Source organism: Aphanomyces astaci (genome assembly GCF_000520075.1).
Source record: "Aphanomyces astaci strain APO3 unplaced genomic scaffold supercont1.116, whole genome shotgun sequence".
Classification (NCBI taxonomy): Eukaryota; Oomycota; class Saprolegniomycetes; order Saprolegniales; family Verrucalvaceae; genus Aphanomyces; species Aphanomyces astaci.
Window position 1 is genome coordinate 71,197 of NW_009798379.1, and position 16,476 is coordinate 87,672.

Here is a 16,476-nt window from a genome sequence, read left to right on the forward strand (position 1 = left end):
AAGCTCGTTAACTATGTGGGCACTCACTTATATAAAAAGTTCATGAAATACCAACTGTTTGAAAAAGTGGGTGATTTGACTTGAATTTGAGTAGGTATAAATTATCAACAAGTTATTAATAATGAGGTGAAAAGTTGGCCCATATTATAGATACCGGATAGCAACTTGAGCGTCAGTATCCCCGAACCAGTCTTCCGCCGAAGCACAATGGAGGCCGGGGATATCGTAGCGTTCGCAACTACACTTGCAGCAGTAGCTTGTGTGGTTGCCGTTGTCGGACGCGATGGCAGATCAAACAAGGAGTCACCGATGAATGTTTACTCCATTCGAAACAACGACTGGAAAGGTATTTCTGCCCTACAGTAACGTTACAATGCCAACATATACTAAGTAAAACTGTTCTACGTCACATGCGTCGAAGCCTGTTTTAGATGCCCTTGGCTTCTTCGCTGTCGGGCTGTCTTTGGCAGCCACTTCTAGTTGCCCAAGCTCCGTCATTATGAGTGATTGGCCATGAAACACCACTACTATCCGGGCACAATTTACACTGACCAGATACTAGTAGTATTATTTTACCGGATTACTTCAACCAGCACCAACTTTTTCGCACTCAAAAAGTCGTCGAAAAAAATCAGGTGGATTTTACTTCAACCAGACCCTAACGTTAACGTGATTACATCTTTGACTGCGTAGAAAACCTCGACCACCAACAACAACGAAGGCGGGAAGCGTATGCGGATACCGGTAGTACGATCGTACTTGCCGAAGTAAGTCAAACTTGCGCGTGTCATAATGAATGTGACATGGCCAACATCATACATGCACTCACGCAGCTCTTGTCCTCTTGTCATAAATAAATATCCGAACTCAATTGACTAATCATAAATACTACGTAACGTTACGTACTTCGAAATAATATCCTACAGCGTGGCCAACATTCTTGCCAGAAAATCACGCTAACTTACTGTGTCGCACTTTATCCACATTGTGAAGAAAACATGGTTAATTGAGTTTGGATTATCATTATTAAGACATTCCTCCGTGAGGGCCGACACTAGAACCACACGTTGTGGAACCGCTTCCCCAATTGTAACGGACTAACCCTGAAAAACGGAGGCCATATTTTTTGGTCGTCCATCTGGGGAATAATTCTCTCATTAAAACAGTTCCACTTTTGTTTTGACCAGAAATACTGTTTCACAGTCAAGGAGGGAATTATTACATCCGGATACACCTTTCAAATTATCCGGTGACAACATTACTCACGGAATCTCGTTTGATTTTTTCAATAGTTACTTTATCTGGCCAACATTTTGTCATGTCCGGGGAAACGACGGAACGGATCAAAGGATGCGAGCGCTGGGTCGCTCATGCGCAATGAGCGCGCGTTGGAGCCTCAACCTCGTCGTAATCGTTAGTCATTAGGTTCATTTATGATGTGGTTGACTCTAAAGCATGACCGAAGTGCTGCCGTGGTCGCTGAGACGTGTGGTGATGCAAGCTGCCATGAAAGTGGTTAGCTGGTACGCGAGCGCTACTGCGCATAGCCCTGTGATATTCACTAGGTCGCACACATAAGTACATATCTTACTATTCCGCCAAAAAGCGCATTCGCGGAGGGTCTCTAGTCACCTCTACCTGCATGAGCCGACGGCCGATTCTTCGCCGCTCGTGTGGACTCCGCCAAACCATGCAATTTACATAATGACACTTTCGAATAATATCACTTGAAATATATATGAAAATATAATTGTCAATCAATTGCATCCATTGGTGGGAGGAGGGGTGATGCCAATACGGGATTCCGAGTCCCGTGGTGAAAATGCCACCACTGAATAATCAACTTTTTGCGTTCGGACCAGTGTTGCCTGCTCTTATTGGTACTGCGGGCTATGTACTTCCATCTGTTGTTTGAGACATGCGAGAGTGACGTAATGATTGACGATTAATTGAGTTTGGATTATCATTTTTAAGACATTCCTCCGCGAGGGTCGACACTAGAACCACATGTTATGGAACTGCTTCGCCAATTGTAACGCGCCTGCTTGACCAGGGGCGGTGTGTAATCTTCGGTTTTTACTTCGTCCAACGCTTCATACCTCGTACTTCAACTGACCTTCTTGCGGTCCTCGTCTTCGTACGCGACCCTTGTTATCCGGATTCCCCAGGGGAAATAATCCGGGGAAACCGGGGATGGAACCCTCGACCTTTGAGTTAAGAAACCGATGCTCAACCACTGAGCCATGAGGTGGTCTGAGCATACAAAGTTCAATATAAATCTCATTGAAGCAGTATTTCGGGTCAAAACAACAGGGGAACTGTTTTAATGAGGGAATTGTATTTACAAAAGTAGATATCTTCCACTGACAGAATGGCTTTGCGTGCTTCAATATCTCGAATCCTGCTGCACTATTCAGGTGCTACTCCATGATGGTTATTCATCAAATTAACGATGTTTACCGCAAACACTACACGAGCGAGTTTGGTCTTCCATAACCAAGTCGGTCGTATGTTCAACCAAGTGGGTTGTACAGTATATTGGCCATGTCGCTTTCGTTATGGCACGCGCAAGTTTGACTTACTTCGGCAAGTACGGTTCAATGAAGGCACGAGCAGCACTGGTGCGTTCATAGATTCCTGGCTTGCCGATCTTACCACAGCCATCGCCCCAGGCGACCACCGCCACCAAGCGCACGGTACCGTTTTCTTCGATGGTCAACGGTCCCCCCGAGTCGCGGTTACACGAATCTTCTCCTTTCACCCCTCCAGCACCCAACTCCGTGTCGTACAAGGGCCTTGGCGAGGAGGTCAACGCAGCCGAGGCCCTGGTGTTGTTCCAGGTCGTGACGCTGACCTCCTTGAGCACTGGCGATTGGGGGCCATCCCACGTGACGAATCCCCAGCCGCGTACCCAAGTGAGCACGTCCGCCGGAAAGAATTCAAACGACACCTTCACAGGTTCGATGGTCGTGATGTTGCGGTCCAAGATTGCGATGCCCACGTCGTAGCGATCGGGGTGTTTGATTTCCTGAGTGACATTGGCCAGTTCCCCGTCGGCAAAACCGGTTAAATAGTGCGTGCCCACGACTACAGAACGTAGTTTACCGGTCAAGCAATGCGCCGCTGTCAAAACGACATTGGGGGCGATCAGACTGCCGCCGCACACGGTCACATTATTGGGCGACACCTTGAGCCCAGCCACGTAACGGTGCTTGCCGAGTTGGGCTTCCTGTCCCCCGAGGATTTCGAAACCGTATTCAGGGGCCTCATCGCCCCAAGCAACTTTGGGTAGGGCAATTTGGTCTTGAGCGAAGGCAGCGACGGCCACGGTCAAAGCGAGAAGGAGTGCGAACTTCATGATGGAAATTGGAAAATGAATGGCCAGAGCCGAAGTCAATCCATTCGTTAACGTCAGACTGTGATTGCACTACTTTACTGTAGTACACCAAGACCAAGGTTAACCAAATGGATGGCTGGGATGCGTATAACATACTACTCTGTGCTTTTTTATAGTGTACTACATTTGAGGAAATTTGGCCTATCACGGCGACCCCTGGGCCAAATTGTGAATTTTTCCGCCAATTAAATGGATGCAGTCTGTCATCGACAGCTTTTGATTGGTAGGTATAAACCAATGATATCGATGTATTTCGATGAAACACCTGGTTTTGCTTTCATTGGCTGAAAATATTTGTTGCGTGACTCTCATTGGTCAAACCAAATGTACATTATATTAAAACACACCCATCTGAGACAAATGTACTATGTAGTACATTATATTGAAGCACAGAGTAGTTAGTATGCGCATTCAGCTCTTGTAATTAACCCGCTAGGATGGACGAGTCATCTTTGGCGTTAGTATCCAACAGCGTGAGGTTGTCCACTCGACGTAAAGCTCAACGTAATTCACGTGGGTACGCATATCTGTGGTGAGAAATTTCATTTTCGGTGCCAAATTCGAGATGTCCAATTCTATGTATTTCATCTAATCATACCAATTCTTGAATTCTAGTGGGTAATGCATCACCAATCTTTCGGCAAATCACAGATCCGTCACGTTACATTTACTACGTAGTATCTATCATATTTGGCGTCATAAATATCCAAAAGCGTGGCCGATACCCCGAAATTCTTGTCAGAAAAACCCGCTACTGTATCACATTTCCAAGGGATGAAGGATGCATACATATTGACTGTTAAGTAGCACTTGCATTGATACACTGCGCAAGCATACAATCGTACTATCCGCATACGCTTACTACCTCCTTCGAATTTGTTGGACATGGTCATCCAGTCGCTTCTGTGTTTAATATTCGATGGATAGATTTGACGAATCAGCACAAAAGTCCAAATTTTGGGTACCGTGTAGCGTATATTTTTCTGGACAGTTACATGAGATTTATCCGATGGCGGGAAGGGGTGAGGTTGTGTAAATTATTCTGGACATACAAACTTTCATATATGGATTTTCACCGAATCAACACCTTAAACAATTACATACTTCCTCTGTTTCACATTACTTTTACGATATGGAAAACTCACTTTTTTCACATTACTGTGAACAAATGAATACTATTGGCTCATTTAGGTTAATTACGATCCTATTGGTCAAAAATTCATAGCCTACAAAAGCAGCGACACAGGGCAGGACACATTCGACATCAGGAGACCAGCACGTCTCAAGGCTGCCTTCTTGAGGTGTGGCAAGGCGAAGTGGTTGTCTCCGCTGTGCTCGAGGACCAAACGCATCACTACCTGGAAGGTGAGAAACACGCTCTCCAGCTTGTCGTACGTGAGCTCGTCGAATGCCTCCATGGTGTTGCGGACGACGTCATCCACCGTCCGACTCATCTTCTTGTACTGCAGGCTTTGGATCGACGTGAAGAAACCCAGGTCCAGACATTCAGGTCGGGGCTGTTTACGCATCTTGAACGTCCACCCGTCAGTCGACACGCTCTCGAGCACTGCGTCCGTGATGCCCCCGTGCGGAGTCGCGTTGTCGTGCTGCAAAAGCACGCGGTTGGTGGCGCTGGGGAACGAGGCCTTGATGGCAGGTACGACCTTGTTGATGACGAAGTCACGGTACACAACGGTGTCAACATTTACCAACTTGGTGGCCATAGTCCCAGCGGAACGATTACCTGAGTTGTGCGACGCAAGGCGGACAAATCGCCACATTCCAATCTTTCCGTTGAAGACAACACTCCGGTCGCCGTCAATCCGTGGCCGAGCAACAGCGCCAAGGAACATGACCTTGAGAATGAAGCGCTTGCTCTTCCACGAGCGCCGTGGTTGCGTTTCACCAGGGACGAGGCAAAATGCAACGCGTTCTTCCTTGTTGGCGTCAGTTAGCAGCGATTTGATCCGCGTCGACCGTCGTTCGAACGTTCCCTTCTTAAGGTGACGGTTCAAATTGGCAGGGGACAGACCGGTGGCTGCGGCAAGGTCGCGGAAGGTGGAGCGTTTATCGACTGGGACCGCTTGCACGAGTTGTTGGACATACTCGGCGGTGTAGGCTCGTTTGAGTCCAACCTTTCCCCTTTTTTTGGTCGCCGTGGTGCTGCGATCGCGGAACGTACGCCAGATGTAGCCGACCGTGCGGGGGTCCAAGTTCGGTTGCTCGGCGACATGCTTGTATGCACCACGCTGCAGTTTGTCCTTGCGGAGGAAGGGGTGGAGGTGCTGGATGACCGTCACCTTTTCGTCGCTAGATAGCTCTCGGCGCGTGCGTACGACTTGATTGTCCATGGCGGCAAATTCAACGTTGATACGGTTTGAGTATGTGGTGTAATTTTATTCGGGTGGTTGAGATTTCGGGGCGGTATTTGGCCACGAATTTCTCTCCTGGCGCTTGGCAGCCAATACATCACACCTGTAGTTTTTTATGGGCTTTAAAAAATGATATTCTATATAGAAAATGGGTTAGAAATGAATTTTTGGGGTCGGTGAGAAGTGGTAACGACACAGTAATGTGAAACAGAGGAAGTAGCTGTGAAGTGAAATTAATTTTCAAGGGTAGGAACAATTGAGAGGAAGAGAACTTCAAATATTGTACACAAATGGACAGGTAATATATTGAGTTGTCCTAATTTTGTTCAGACGTTTCGGCTTCATCACAGCAGTCAATGTCTTCATCTGGATGAATGGTGTCTTCGATGGCCATGTTGGTCAACAGGTCTCCAAGTGTGTCATCATCCAAAACAGGTCCCGAAATAAAAAAACCCACATTTGTGGCGAAGTAAATAAACACGCTGGATTGGACAAAGTTTGATTCAATTGCGCAGGCCAATCACAGAGTAGCTTGATTGTAATTGGCTAGTTTCAAATGTTTGAACGAAACGCGTTTCATCACGTTTGACTTCAAAGACAAAGCCGCACCAACATGTACCAGAGGTACAACAATGGGCAACGAAAGGCCCTCCTGGTCAAGTTCCACGTGTCGAATGTCACCAGCGAGCGCCAATTCTGCCGCGAGAACGACATCAAGCCATCAATTTGGGGAGCGTGGCGGGCGAGAGAGAGGACAAGATCATGGAGAGCAAGCACCACAGCCGGCTTGCAACCATCGGTGGCCAAGGCCACAAGCAATTCATTCCCTTCGGACCCACCCTTCTCGAGTTCATGCGTTCACGCCGGGGCGACGAGCGATATGTGCGCGTCTTTCACATGATGACATGGGTAAAAAAGAACCATCATGCGTGGCCGGTGGAGTACCTGTCGACCAAGAAGAACGAGAGTGTCGGGCTCCAGTCCTTCCGGTGCTTGCTCCTTCTCTTCGCAGAACGCCATCGCTATTACTACCGAATGCCATGTGCCAGCAAGCGGATGCAGAAAGTTCTCGATGACGTGTGACTGGGTTATGCCGCGTCGTTCTGGGACAGATATGACCACTGCGACCACAGCAACGTTATCAATGTTGACGAGACCGCCGTGTGCTTTGACATGCCCCGTGGCAAGACGCTGGCCGAGGTGGGCACATCGAGCAAGTACACCTTTGCGCGAGGCACTCGTACTCTGAACGAATGAGTAGGAACCAAGTTGCCTCTGTTGTTCATCGTCAAGAGCCAACCAGATGGCACCATCGAGAAGCAGGAGCTGAGTCATACCCGGCTGGCCATCACTACGCAGTCCAGAAGAATGCGTGGATGAGCGAGCGCGTTTGGTCTATGTACCTCGATGACGTCTTGGTCCCATGTGTGGAAAACACTTCTGTTCTGTTAGTGAACAATTTTAAGTGCCATGTGTCGGAAGAGTCGCAACAAGTTTATGCTATTTTTACAGAATTTTCATTTTTGGGGAAAAACTTGGCACTCCCCGGGACTTGAACCCGGGGCACATCCTCCACCGCCTCATCATCTAACCGTTTTGCTACCCGCCAAGGCCTTGGCTTGAATCCCTGTGCATCGAACCAGTCAAAAACCTTCAATACTTGATATTGAAATTTGCTTTTGCAAGTTCGAAGCAAGTGAAATCACTGGTCAAATCGTTAAGAAATTAGCCAATCAAGCACTGATCACACAACACAACACAAAGTTGAAGCAACGATTTTTATTAAAAATTTCCTGCAAGCAAATCCCCTGTCCATACAAAATGCAAGTCTACGTATATAGTGGCACTGTTCCGACTTTACCGCAAAGCACTGTACTGGGAAGGACGGAATGCAACGCCCACCGAAGATATTTGTGTGTCACATCATACTCAAGTATCAAAATTGGTGACTCTGATTGGCTATAATTTAAATAATGAAAATCAATAAATATGTTAATCGGAAATCCTTCAGGTACTCATAACCTCTTCTAATCAGTTTCACTGTACTAGCTATTGAATGCTGCATTCGGTGATTCTCACCGGGGGTAGGACGGAGTCCCAGGTTACAGGGCTACTGGAGAAAGGTGTATCCGGATGTAATAATTCCCTCATTGAAACAGCATTTCTGGTCAAAACAACAGTGGAACTGTTTTAATGAGAGAATTATTCCCCGGATGGACGACCAAAAAATATGGCCTCCGTTTTTCAGGGTTACTCCGTTACAATTGGGGAAGCGGTTCCACAACATGTGGTTCTAGTATCGGCCCTCGCGGAGGAATGTCTTAATAATGATAATCCAAACTCAATAAACCATGTATTCTTCCCGATGTTGATAAAGTGCGATACAGTAAGTTAGCGTGTTTTTCTGGCAAGAATGTCGACCACGCTATAGGATATTACTTGAAGTACGTAACGTAACGTAGTATTTATGATTGGTTAAATGAGTTTGGATATTTATTTATGACAAGAGGACAAGAGCTGCGTGAGTGCATGTATGATGTTGGCCATGTCACATTCATTATGGCACGCGCAAGTTTGACTTACTTCGGCAAGTACGATCGTACTACCGGTATCCGCATACGCTTCCCGCCTTCGTTATTGTTGGTGGTCGAGGTTTTCTACGCAGTCAAAGATGTAATCACGTTAACGTTAGTACGACTTTTTCGGCGGCAAGTGCAGAATACTAGTACACACGAACCCCCTGTGGAAGAACCGAACTGGGGGAGGAGGCTGTCAAGTGGTGCTTTCCCCTTGCCTGTGTTCACGCCTTTTGACCTCGCCTATCAAGTCGCCCAAACTCTATCGCCTAGTCTATCAACTCAGACAGGCCGAGACAGTGGCCGCTTTATACCTGCATGTTCTGTATATTCTTCATGTCGCTACCCTACCCTAGTGATTGCTCACCCAATCACGGCTCTAGCACAAGGAAAATAGCGCTGATTCTCACATGTCAGTGTTTCCCTTTGGCTGAGGTTTAGCGAATAGGAACGAAGCTAGATAGTTTGAAAATGAGTGAATGCCACTTTTCGTTTTCCCCTGTCCCGCACACTTGGTTGTCCTTGGACACTCTGCGCAAAGTTTCTACACACCGAAGACCAACGCCTACCTCCTGTTTCCTCCTTAGTGACAGGTTATGAGCCCTCCTGCTTCGACCATTACCGCCTACTCCGGCATTCTCCTCGAAGACGCCTACAAGTTCTATGCTGCGTGGCGCACCACGTTTGAGGAAGCGGCAGTGACCGCAGGCTTCTTCTCTCTCTACACTAACGAGACCTATTGCCCCACGTGCATCGAAACCGACGCCTACACTGTCAGCCAGTCCAAGCTCCAGGTGGACAAGATCCGCAACGATGCGAAGTATGCTACGTCTTCTACTACCCAACCTTCGCCTACCTATACTGCTGCTGATGTTCCCTCTTACGAGTCACTGCCACGTTGGGCACACTCAAACAGTCACAACAATCCTTTCAATTCCTGTTTCCACTGTGGCTCGCCTGAACACCGTCTTCCCGACTGCCGCACCATGCGCGATGATGACAGTTGAAACCGCATTCGTGCCTGCGTCCCCAAACAAGTTGTTGACACACACTGCTGTTGGAAACGTGCGTCGTCTCGCAAGATCATTGACGATCATACACAGCATCATCCCGCGACCGCGACGACTACGACGACAACAATGGGAACGATCAGGGTCCCAACAGCAGCTATCCCAGGTGCCATCGTGACGACTCTCGACCGTCTCCCCGAACTTCTACTCGTCGATCGCCTCCACGTTCCTCGCAGTGAGGTCGTTCCTCCGGCCGCTCCTCTCGTGCTCATCACGCCTTTCTACCCCATCATTTACCAACCACTACAACTCAAGTCGTAGCCGCCCCATGTCCCCTTCATCATCCGCCTATCCTCGCCTTTCGTCACCCATCCGTCGCGCTCGTTCATTGCCTCCTAAACGTCGCGCTTCTCCATCACGTCCATCTGCTGGATGGAACACGTCCCAAACCTTTCATCCTTCTTCCACCTTTCTTCGGCGCTCTACATCGGCACCGCCTGCGAAACGCCAACGCCTTCTCAACTACCAAGGCATCAATTCCGCCTACCTCAGCTACAACGACACGTCCTCCATCTTCCTCCACGCCTAATGCCCCCAGTCAGCCTACCTCCACAGCACTCATCGTTCAACCACAGTTCCCACCTCAACAAAACTACATACCACTTCCCCCCGCATCTTCCAAGGTGAATGACTCTCTGCTGCCCCCACTCTCCGCCTATCGTATCGGTGGGGCGTCAGGGCACACCTCATTGCAGGCGTTGATTACTCCTAAATTGTAGAAGTACAGTTGTATAAGTACCTAGTCCAAGTACCTCAAGAAAGTGTGCTATATATATCGCAATGTGCTACAAGTTATTCTAATTCTAGAATATGTTGGTAATACTCAAAATTCATGATACACAGGCCTAATGCACATTAACCAGAAAAAGCAAGGTGAAATAGGCATTTTTATATTCTGCGCAAGGTGAACCCAAACCACCTTGCGAATTCCATAAATAATTATGAAATTGTATTGTTTCAATTAAATATATCTTCAAGCTTGTATTCTTGATTTTTATTTTTCATGTGTCTGTCTATTTTTGAAATTCGCAAGGTAGGTCACCTTGCGAATTCAAAATTGTCCAATTAGATGCCGTGAAATCAGGAAAATCGCTGTTAACGGCGGCGGGTGTTGCGGCGCCAATCAGCGCTTGGGTCACGGCAAGATGCCACGTGGCGGCCGCGTCCGGTACTTCCAGACACATGTCAATGTCGGAATCGGGCAGGTACGTTTTGAGCGGGTACGACCCCGACGGCGTGATCGAATACGAGCACTGGCCCTGGTCCAATATGTGACGGATATACCGCAGCAGCTTGGCGCGCACACGTTCCGATTCCAAGGTCGGACCAAACGCTTGGTTGTTCATCGCTTCGACTTGGTGGAGGGCGGGACAGCCCAGGATCGACGGATTGAGTAGCCGCATACATCGCTCCATGCCTCATCACGCCTTGTTGCGATACATTCTACTCCTGTGATGGCTGTTGATACAAGAGCATTTAGATAATTATGTAGGCTGTGTATGAGAGCAAGATCATGTGATGTGGTATTCAGGACTCGGTCAATTCTAACAGGCCTCAATTTACCACTTGCCTACTAACCCAATGAAATTGGTCATCCCTCATTCCACCATTCAGCCCGTGTTGGTACCGTACATCCCCCTGCCGGTGTATGATCACGTGGTTGCGCGTGCGGTGGCGCAAGACGTCTTGATTGCACCCATCGCAAGTGCTGAAGTGGCGGCTTTAGCACTTTGCAATGGGTGCTACCAAGACCTCTTCCTCCACCGCGTTGGCCCACCAGAGCCACCACGACATTGCAATCCAACCGAGCGCACAACATAATGTTAGCTGTAAGGGGAGAACCACACTTGAAATAGTCGGGGTGAACTCATCAGTTCACAATTCTCCGGTGCAGCATCACACAAAGCTCTACAAAATTCAAGTGTCCAAACCGTTCAAAATTGTAACCTCTACGCCTAGTGTTATAGCCAATCGTGTGCTAGAAACAAGGTGTGATCGACTCTTATTGGATATTAAAAAGTAGCAAGGTGGCTCACCTTGCTAATTCCATTAACAATTAGTACCTTTTAGCCGATCAGACACAATGACCGTATCAGCAATAGGAATACCTGCACTTTGCAGACAACGCAGGAACCAAGTCCAGTGTTCACCGTTTTCAACCGGCACAATTGCGATTCCTACTCAAAAGTTAGGTCGTTCTATAAGCAAACAAATCACCCAGAATGACTAGGTGGTCGTTCGGGTCCTTCATAGTGGCCAGCAACAGAACGCCGTTCGCATTTATCAGATCCTTCAAATGAGCACCTATACTAGATAATACTTCACAACATGATATACGAACATACCATCAAGTGCAATCAGGTTTTGACAATGTTCAAAAGCATCAATACAAAACCGCGGAACAAGAACGCTGAGGCAGAACGTTCCCATTCGTGTTTCAACGAGGGCATACGTTCCAGGGTTTCTTGACTTGATGATTTCAAAGTAGCTTCAAATGCCAAGTTTACAGAGCCGTACAAGTACTTGACAAGTTCTCGCTTCTCTCGACTTGCAGACGAGGTTGATATTGTTTCGCCGCTTGCACTTCGGGAGTGGCCAATTATTTGTTTCCCAGTGAGTTGTCGAGAATCAGAGGCAAGCGCTTTGAGCTCGCTACTTTCTTGGAGCGTTTCCAGTATCTACCATATTATTAGGAATGCGTTGCAATTTCTAGAAGTTTTAGATGTTTCAAACAATTTGTAGAACATTCGGGTGCTTCTAGAAGGTAGTTGATGTTTTGAAACTGAGAAGTAGTTACGAACATGCTGAATGTGCAAGAAGTATCGGTTTCATCACATTTAAGAGTCAATAGCAGCAAACGTATGACTTCGAAAAGGCTGGATGCGGTGTTCAGGAAGAGGTTTGGAACATCGCATGGTTGTGCATCAAGTTCATCGAAGTTATCGATGTCGACTTGTCGGTACGCAAACCAGCTCGAACAAAGAAATCACAACCCTTGCTTGCACAAATCCATTGTCCTGCTACTGCATTCGATACTTCTGACGATGTCGAAATCCAAGCTCTAAACTAAAGGTATCTAAACACTGTCGTAAATACACAAAGTTACCAAAGTCGTGTTATTTGATACAATTGATCGCAATAAGCAAAACATAGTCGATGTCGGCGGCGAAAAAGTCATATGATAGGGCTTTTCGGGGCTGATCCTATGATTGGCTTTTTTTTGACCCGGATAAATCCAATGGCTGGGAGCATAAGTCCAAGACTGGCCCTATCTAAGGGTTATCCGTAAAAAGCTGATCTATAAAGCTGACGGGTGGAGATGCTCTTACCAGCCCCTTAGGGGCTGGTCTGCGAACATTCCCGTCCACGCTTTTTGAAGTATGGACGCAAATACGACTCCTGATTGGCTAAAACGTGAATTTTTCCGGATAACAAACCTCAAAGGAGGGACGCCTGAGTTGAAGCAGGGATGATTCATCCCTGCTTTTGAGTGCGCGTTCCTGCTTTTACACGTGTTCGATACTAGTAGAAATTAAGAAATATTTTTGATATATTTTCAAAATCCTCGAATTAGTTCGGATAACATCCCTGCCTTAAAGCTCCTGCGATTAAATGTTGACGTTCCGCATGCATTTTGATCGATTCGGCTTCTTCATCGGCCTTGTGCGCAGCTTCGAACGCGACAAGTTCTCGGTTGATCAACACCGGCACGTAGTGATTGTTCTCATGCAGCAAAAATAAACTAGAATATGGTTCGATGTCGTCAACCACACACTTCCACATAGCCGGAGTAAGCTTTTTCATGGCTAGCGACCGTTTGTTGGCATAATGTTTGTCGAGGTACCAAACGTCTTCGAGATCGCACTTGCGTTGGAATACGTAGATTGCACGCCCCATCACCCTCGCTAAGTTGCTGATATCCCATGACCCACCCCAAAGAGCTCTTGCTAAGGGCTGTGAAGGCCACACCGGCCGAGGACAGCAAGCTTCCACTATTTCATACCACGAGATTCCTTGTGCTGCTTCACCCATTGTGACGGTCGTAGGGGTTAGACGCACAAATCTAACGAAGGTCTGGAGGTTCGGACTTCAGGACCGGATACTCTCGACTAGGCCAAGAAGAACACAGCAATAATGGAGCAGATCCAATGTTAGGCAAATGTAAAAGTGAACTATCTAAAAGGAGCTAAAGCAAGAAAGGAGCAGATCCAATGTTAGGCAAATGTAAAAGTAACTATCTAAAAGGTAGCTAAAGCTGACGACCTTTGGGGAAAGACTAAAAGGCAAGACGGTCGAATTCGAAGGTAGTCGGTCCGTCGAATAATATACCTTTGCGATGGCAGTACCACAATGTGGTATAGTAGTGCAATGCCATGCTCCAGCTCCGTCACAAGTCCCGCGGCGAAGATTCGACCCTCTCGTCGAAATAGAAATGAATCGACGGAGTTGGGTAGGTGGTGTCGGGTAGGTCAAAAAGGGTAAAAGGTCCAGTTTGCACGTAGCTAGGTTTCTTTGCCACAAAAGTAGTGATGCTGGCGCTGACAACCGACAAAGCCGAGGATAGTGGTGCAGATGGAGGTCGCGTGAAAATGAGTGGTCATGGAGCACGGTACGACGAGGCCACGACAAAATGTACGACGGCACCCGGGACCAGGTGCTGGTAGTCTCAGACTGGACGGACATAATATCGCAGACTGGGCAGATAATTGGACGAAATATATCGGAAAACAAGGGAATAGTTGGTCAAAATAGTCCGTCGGACAACGGGAACTGACTGTAGTCTCCATTCATCACTCTTTCAGGCAGCCAATCAGAGGCGACCATGAGTTGACTTCGGCCAGTAGATTGGATCGTCGATTTGTGGTCCTTTGGATAGGGCATTTTCCAACTTACGCGTCATGGTTCCTACGTCAGGGGCAGCCGGGAAGAAGAAGCGGTCGTCGTTGTTGTCTTTGACCCGTCGCAACGCGGAGATCCAGAGCGAGGCGGCTGTCTTGCGGCAGACTGATCGTCAGGCAGAAGAGGTTAATCGAGCAGCAGCGCAGGCCAACGACGTGGCTTATCAGCGTCGGTTGGCATTGGCGAACAAGATCGTGGCGCTGGCGGAAGCGCAACAGGACGAGTTCGATCGATGGGTGCCTGAAGCGCCGGAAGACTATACGGTGGGTGAGTACCTCCAATGGTATTCCGCACAGCCGGGTCTGTCCATGAAGTCTAAGACACACCAAGAGGCGTCCGTGGCCGCGTTTCGAGCGGAGAGGAAGATGAAAGCCAGCGTGCAAGGCCTGGACTCCGATGAGGACGAGGGCAAGGCGATCGATGAGGATGGAGAAGAAAACGAGTGCAGCCGTAGCGCGTCGGACGACGAAGACACCGAGTCAGAGGTGGAGCTCCTTGTCACCTGTGTAGCTGGCTCGTCCGGTTCCAGCACGAAACCGTTGAGTCGGTTGAAGCGGCCGTTGCCCCCGACGATATCGACTGTCGCCCAATCCCACAAGCGGATGAAACTCCACGCGAAGCCGGCCAGTTCGCTTCGCATCAATGAGGAAGGGGTGAAACGTCTGGAGCACATCCGACATTCCTTTCTGAGGCCGTGAAGAAGGCTTACATCACAGCGCGTGATCGGAAACCGTGGGAGCAATGGGTGGAGAACTTTGTCTCGTTCGTGCCCGGTCAGACGAAGGCTGAGCGGTCGTGGAATTACAGCCTACGACGGCGAGGTTATTTGGAATCGGTATTTCTGGATCGGATGTGGTACTGCCGAGGAGGGATGTCATGTACGTCGGTCACCCTTCGGTTGTTGTGGTGATGCGAGGGTTTAGGTCCATGTTTCGTCCAACGATCCCAAACACAAACAAGAGAAAGCCAAGAACGAGTGGGTAAGGCTGGCGTCTGAGCTGCATAGGTTCACCGGGGCGTCGGTGTTCCATTTTCTGTTTCACAATGTTCACCCGTATTGGGCCGAGATCACACAAGAGCCGTACAGTCTGGCGTCGATGCAGACCAGCCTGGGCGAAGAGGAGACCGTACGATACACCGAGACGCACGGGACGAGCCGATGGCCCGAAATCGTCGCGTTTTCGGGAGGCATGCGTCTACCACGTTTTTAGGCCTACACGTTCGACCCAGCCGCGATGCACGAGACGTGGGCTTGGGACTTCTTCTCTGCCCAGATGCGACTCAAGAAGCCGCCAGGTTGGGTGGGTTCCATGTACGACGAGGCGAACTCGGGCCTGGCGGTGCGCTATTTAGATATGCACAGCGCTACTCAGTAGATCACACACATACATATCTAGCTAGGTGGTAGGCGAAAAAGCGCATTCGCGGAAGCAGTCTATCTTTCAATATGCCCTACTGGCCTACCAAGGTCGAAATGTAGGTAGCTGGTTTGAAGGCTGAATTTATCGGGGCCTCTAGATACTCACTACATCGCACACATACATGTATATCACTCTAAAAAGCGCATTCGCGGACGATCTCTATCTACCTCTACCTGCATGCGCCGACGGCCGACTCTGTGGCGCGCGGAAATTATCCGCAACAACATGAAAAACGTGCATGCAAAATAACTCATATTTAACGTCCTGTTTCAGAAATCCGCAACAGGTAATTTAGGCCGATATGGGCCTATATTACCTGTTTCGGAACGTGAACCCCCGGATAATAAATAAACCTGAAGCGTTTTTGATTTTGTCTCCGTTATATTCTCTTGAAATTTATATTGTCCGCCGACACGGCCAGCAGGCTCGGACGCCAGACTTAGGTGGTTCGTTTGAGTGCGCTACTTAGATATGCACAGCGCTACTCAGTAGATCGCACACATACATCACTAGCTAGGTGGTAGGCGAAAAAGCGCATTCGCGGAGGCAGTCTATCTTTCATTATGCCATACCGGGGTTTCGGGGTAGGAGAGGAGGTGCGATGCGATCCACAGAACAAGGAACAACTTGTTTCCAAAGGGGTGAATTAAGAATTAAGCAACTACGGGAGCGCAGCGAGTTTCGGGGTTTCGGGGTTTCGGGGTTTCGGGGTTTCGGGGTTTCGGGGTTTCGGGGTTTCGG

The 16,476-nt window shown here is 48.4% G+C and overlaps 4 protein-coding genes across 4 annotated transcripts; 1 reads left to right on the forward strand and 3 right to left on the reverse strand.

Annotated features, from left to right (window-relative positions):
* Nucleotides 1–2,578: 2,578 nt before the first annotated feature.
* Nucleotides 2,579–3,358, reverse strand: H257_17718 (hypothetical protein; the record flags this gene model as incomplete). The annotated part of the gene is made up of 1 exon (XM_009846604.1): nt 2,579–3,358. The coding sequence occupies one exon, from the start codon at nt 3,356–3,358 to the stop codon at nt 2,579–2,581; it is 780 nt and encodes a 259-aa protein (XP_009844906.1).
* Nucleotides 3,359–4,623: 1,265 nt separating this feature from the next.
* H257_17719 (hypothetical protein) lies at nt 4,624–5,748 on the reverse strand (the record flags this gene model as incomplete). Its single annotated transcript, XM_009846605.1, has 1 exon — nt 4,624–5,748. One exon carries the CDS (start codon nt 5,746–5,748, stop codon nt 4,624–4,626), a length of 1,125 nt encoding a protein of 374 aa, XP_009844907.1.
* A 783-nt stretch (nt 5,749–6,531) lies between these two features.
* On the forward strand, nt 6,532–7,149 carry H257_17720 (hypothetical protein; the record flags this gene model as incomplete). The annotated part of the gene is made up of 3 exons (XM_009846606.1): nt 6,532–6,846; nt 6,925–7,009; nt 7,031–7,149. 3 exons carry the CDS (start codon nt 6,532–6,534, stop codon nt 7,147–7,149), a joined length of 519 nt encoding a protein of 172 aa, XP_009844908.1.
* Nucleotides 7,150–9,750: 2,601 nt separating this feature from the next.
* On the reverse strand, nt 9,751–10,830 carry H257_17721 (hypothetical protein; the record flags this gene model as incomplete). Its single annotated transcript, XM_009846607.1, has 4 exons — nt 9,751–9,837; nt 9,903–9,940; nt 10,016–10,070; nt 10,516–10,830. 4 exons carry the CDS (start codon nt 10,828–10,830, stop codon nt 9,751–9,753), a joined length of 495 nt encoding a protein of 164 aa, XP_009844909.1.
* Between the last annotated feature and the right edge of the window lie 5,646 nt (nt 10,831–16,476).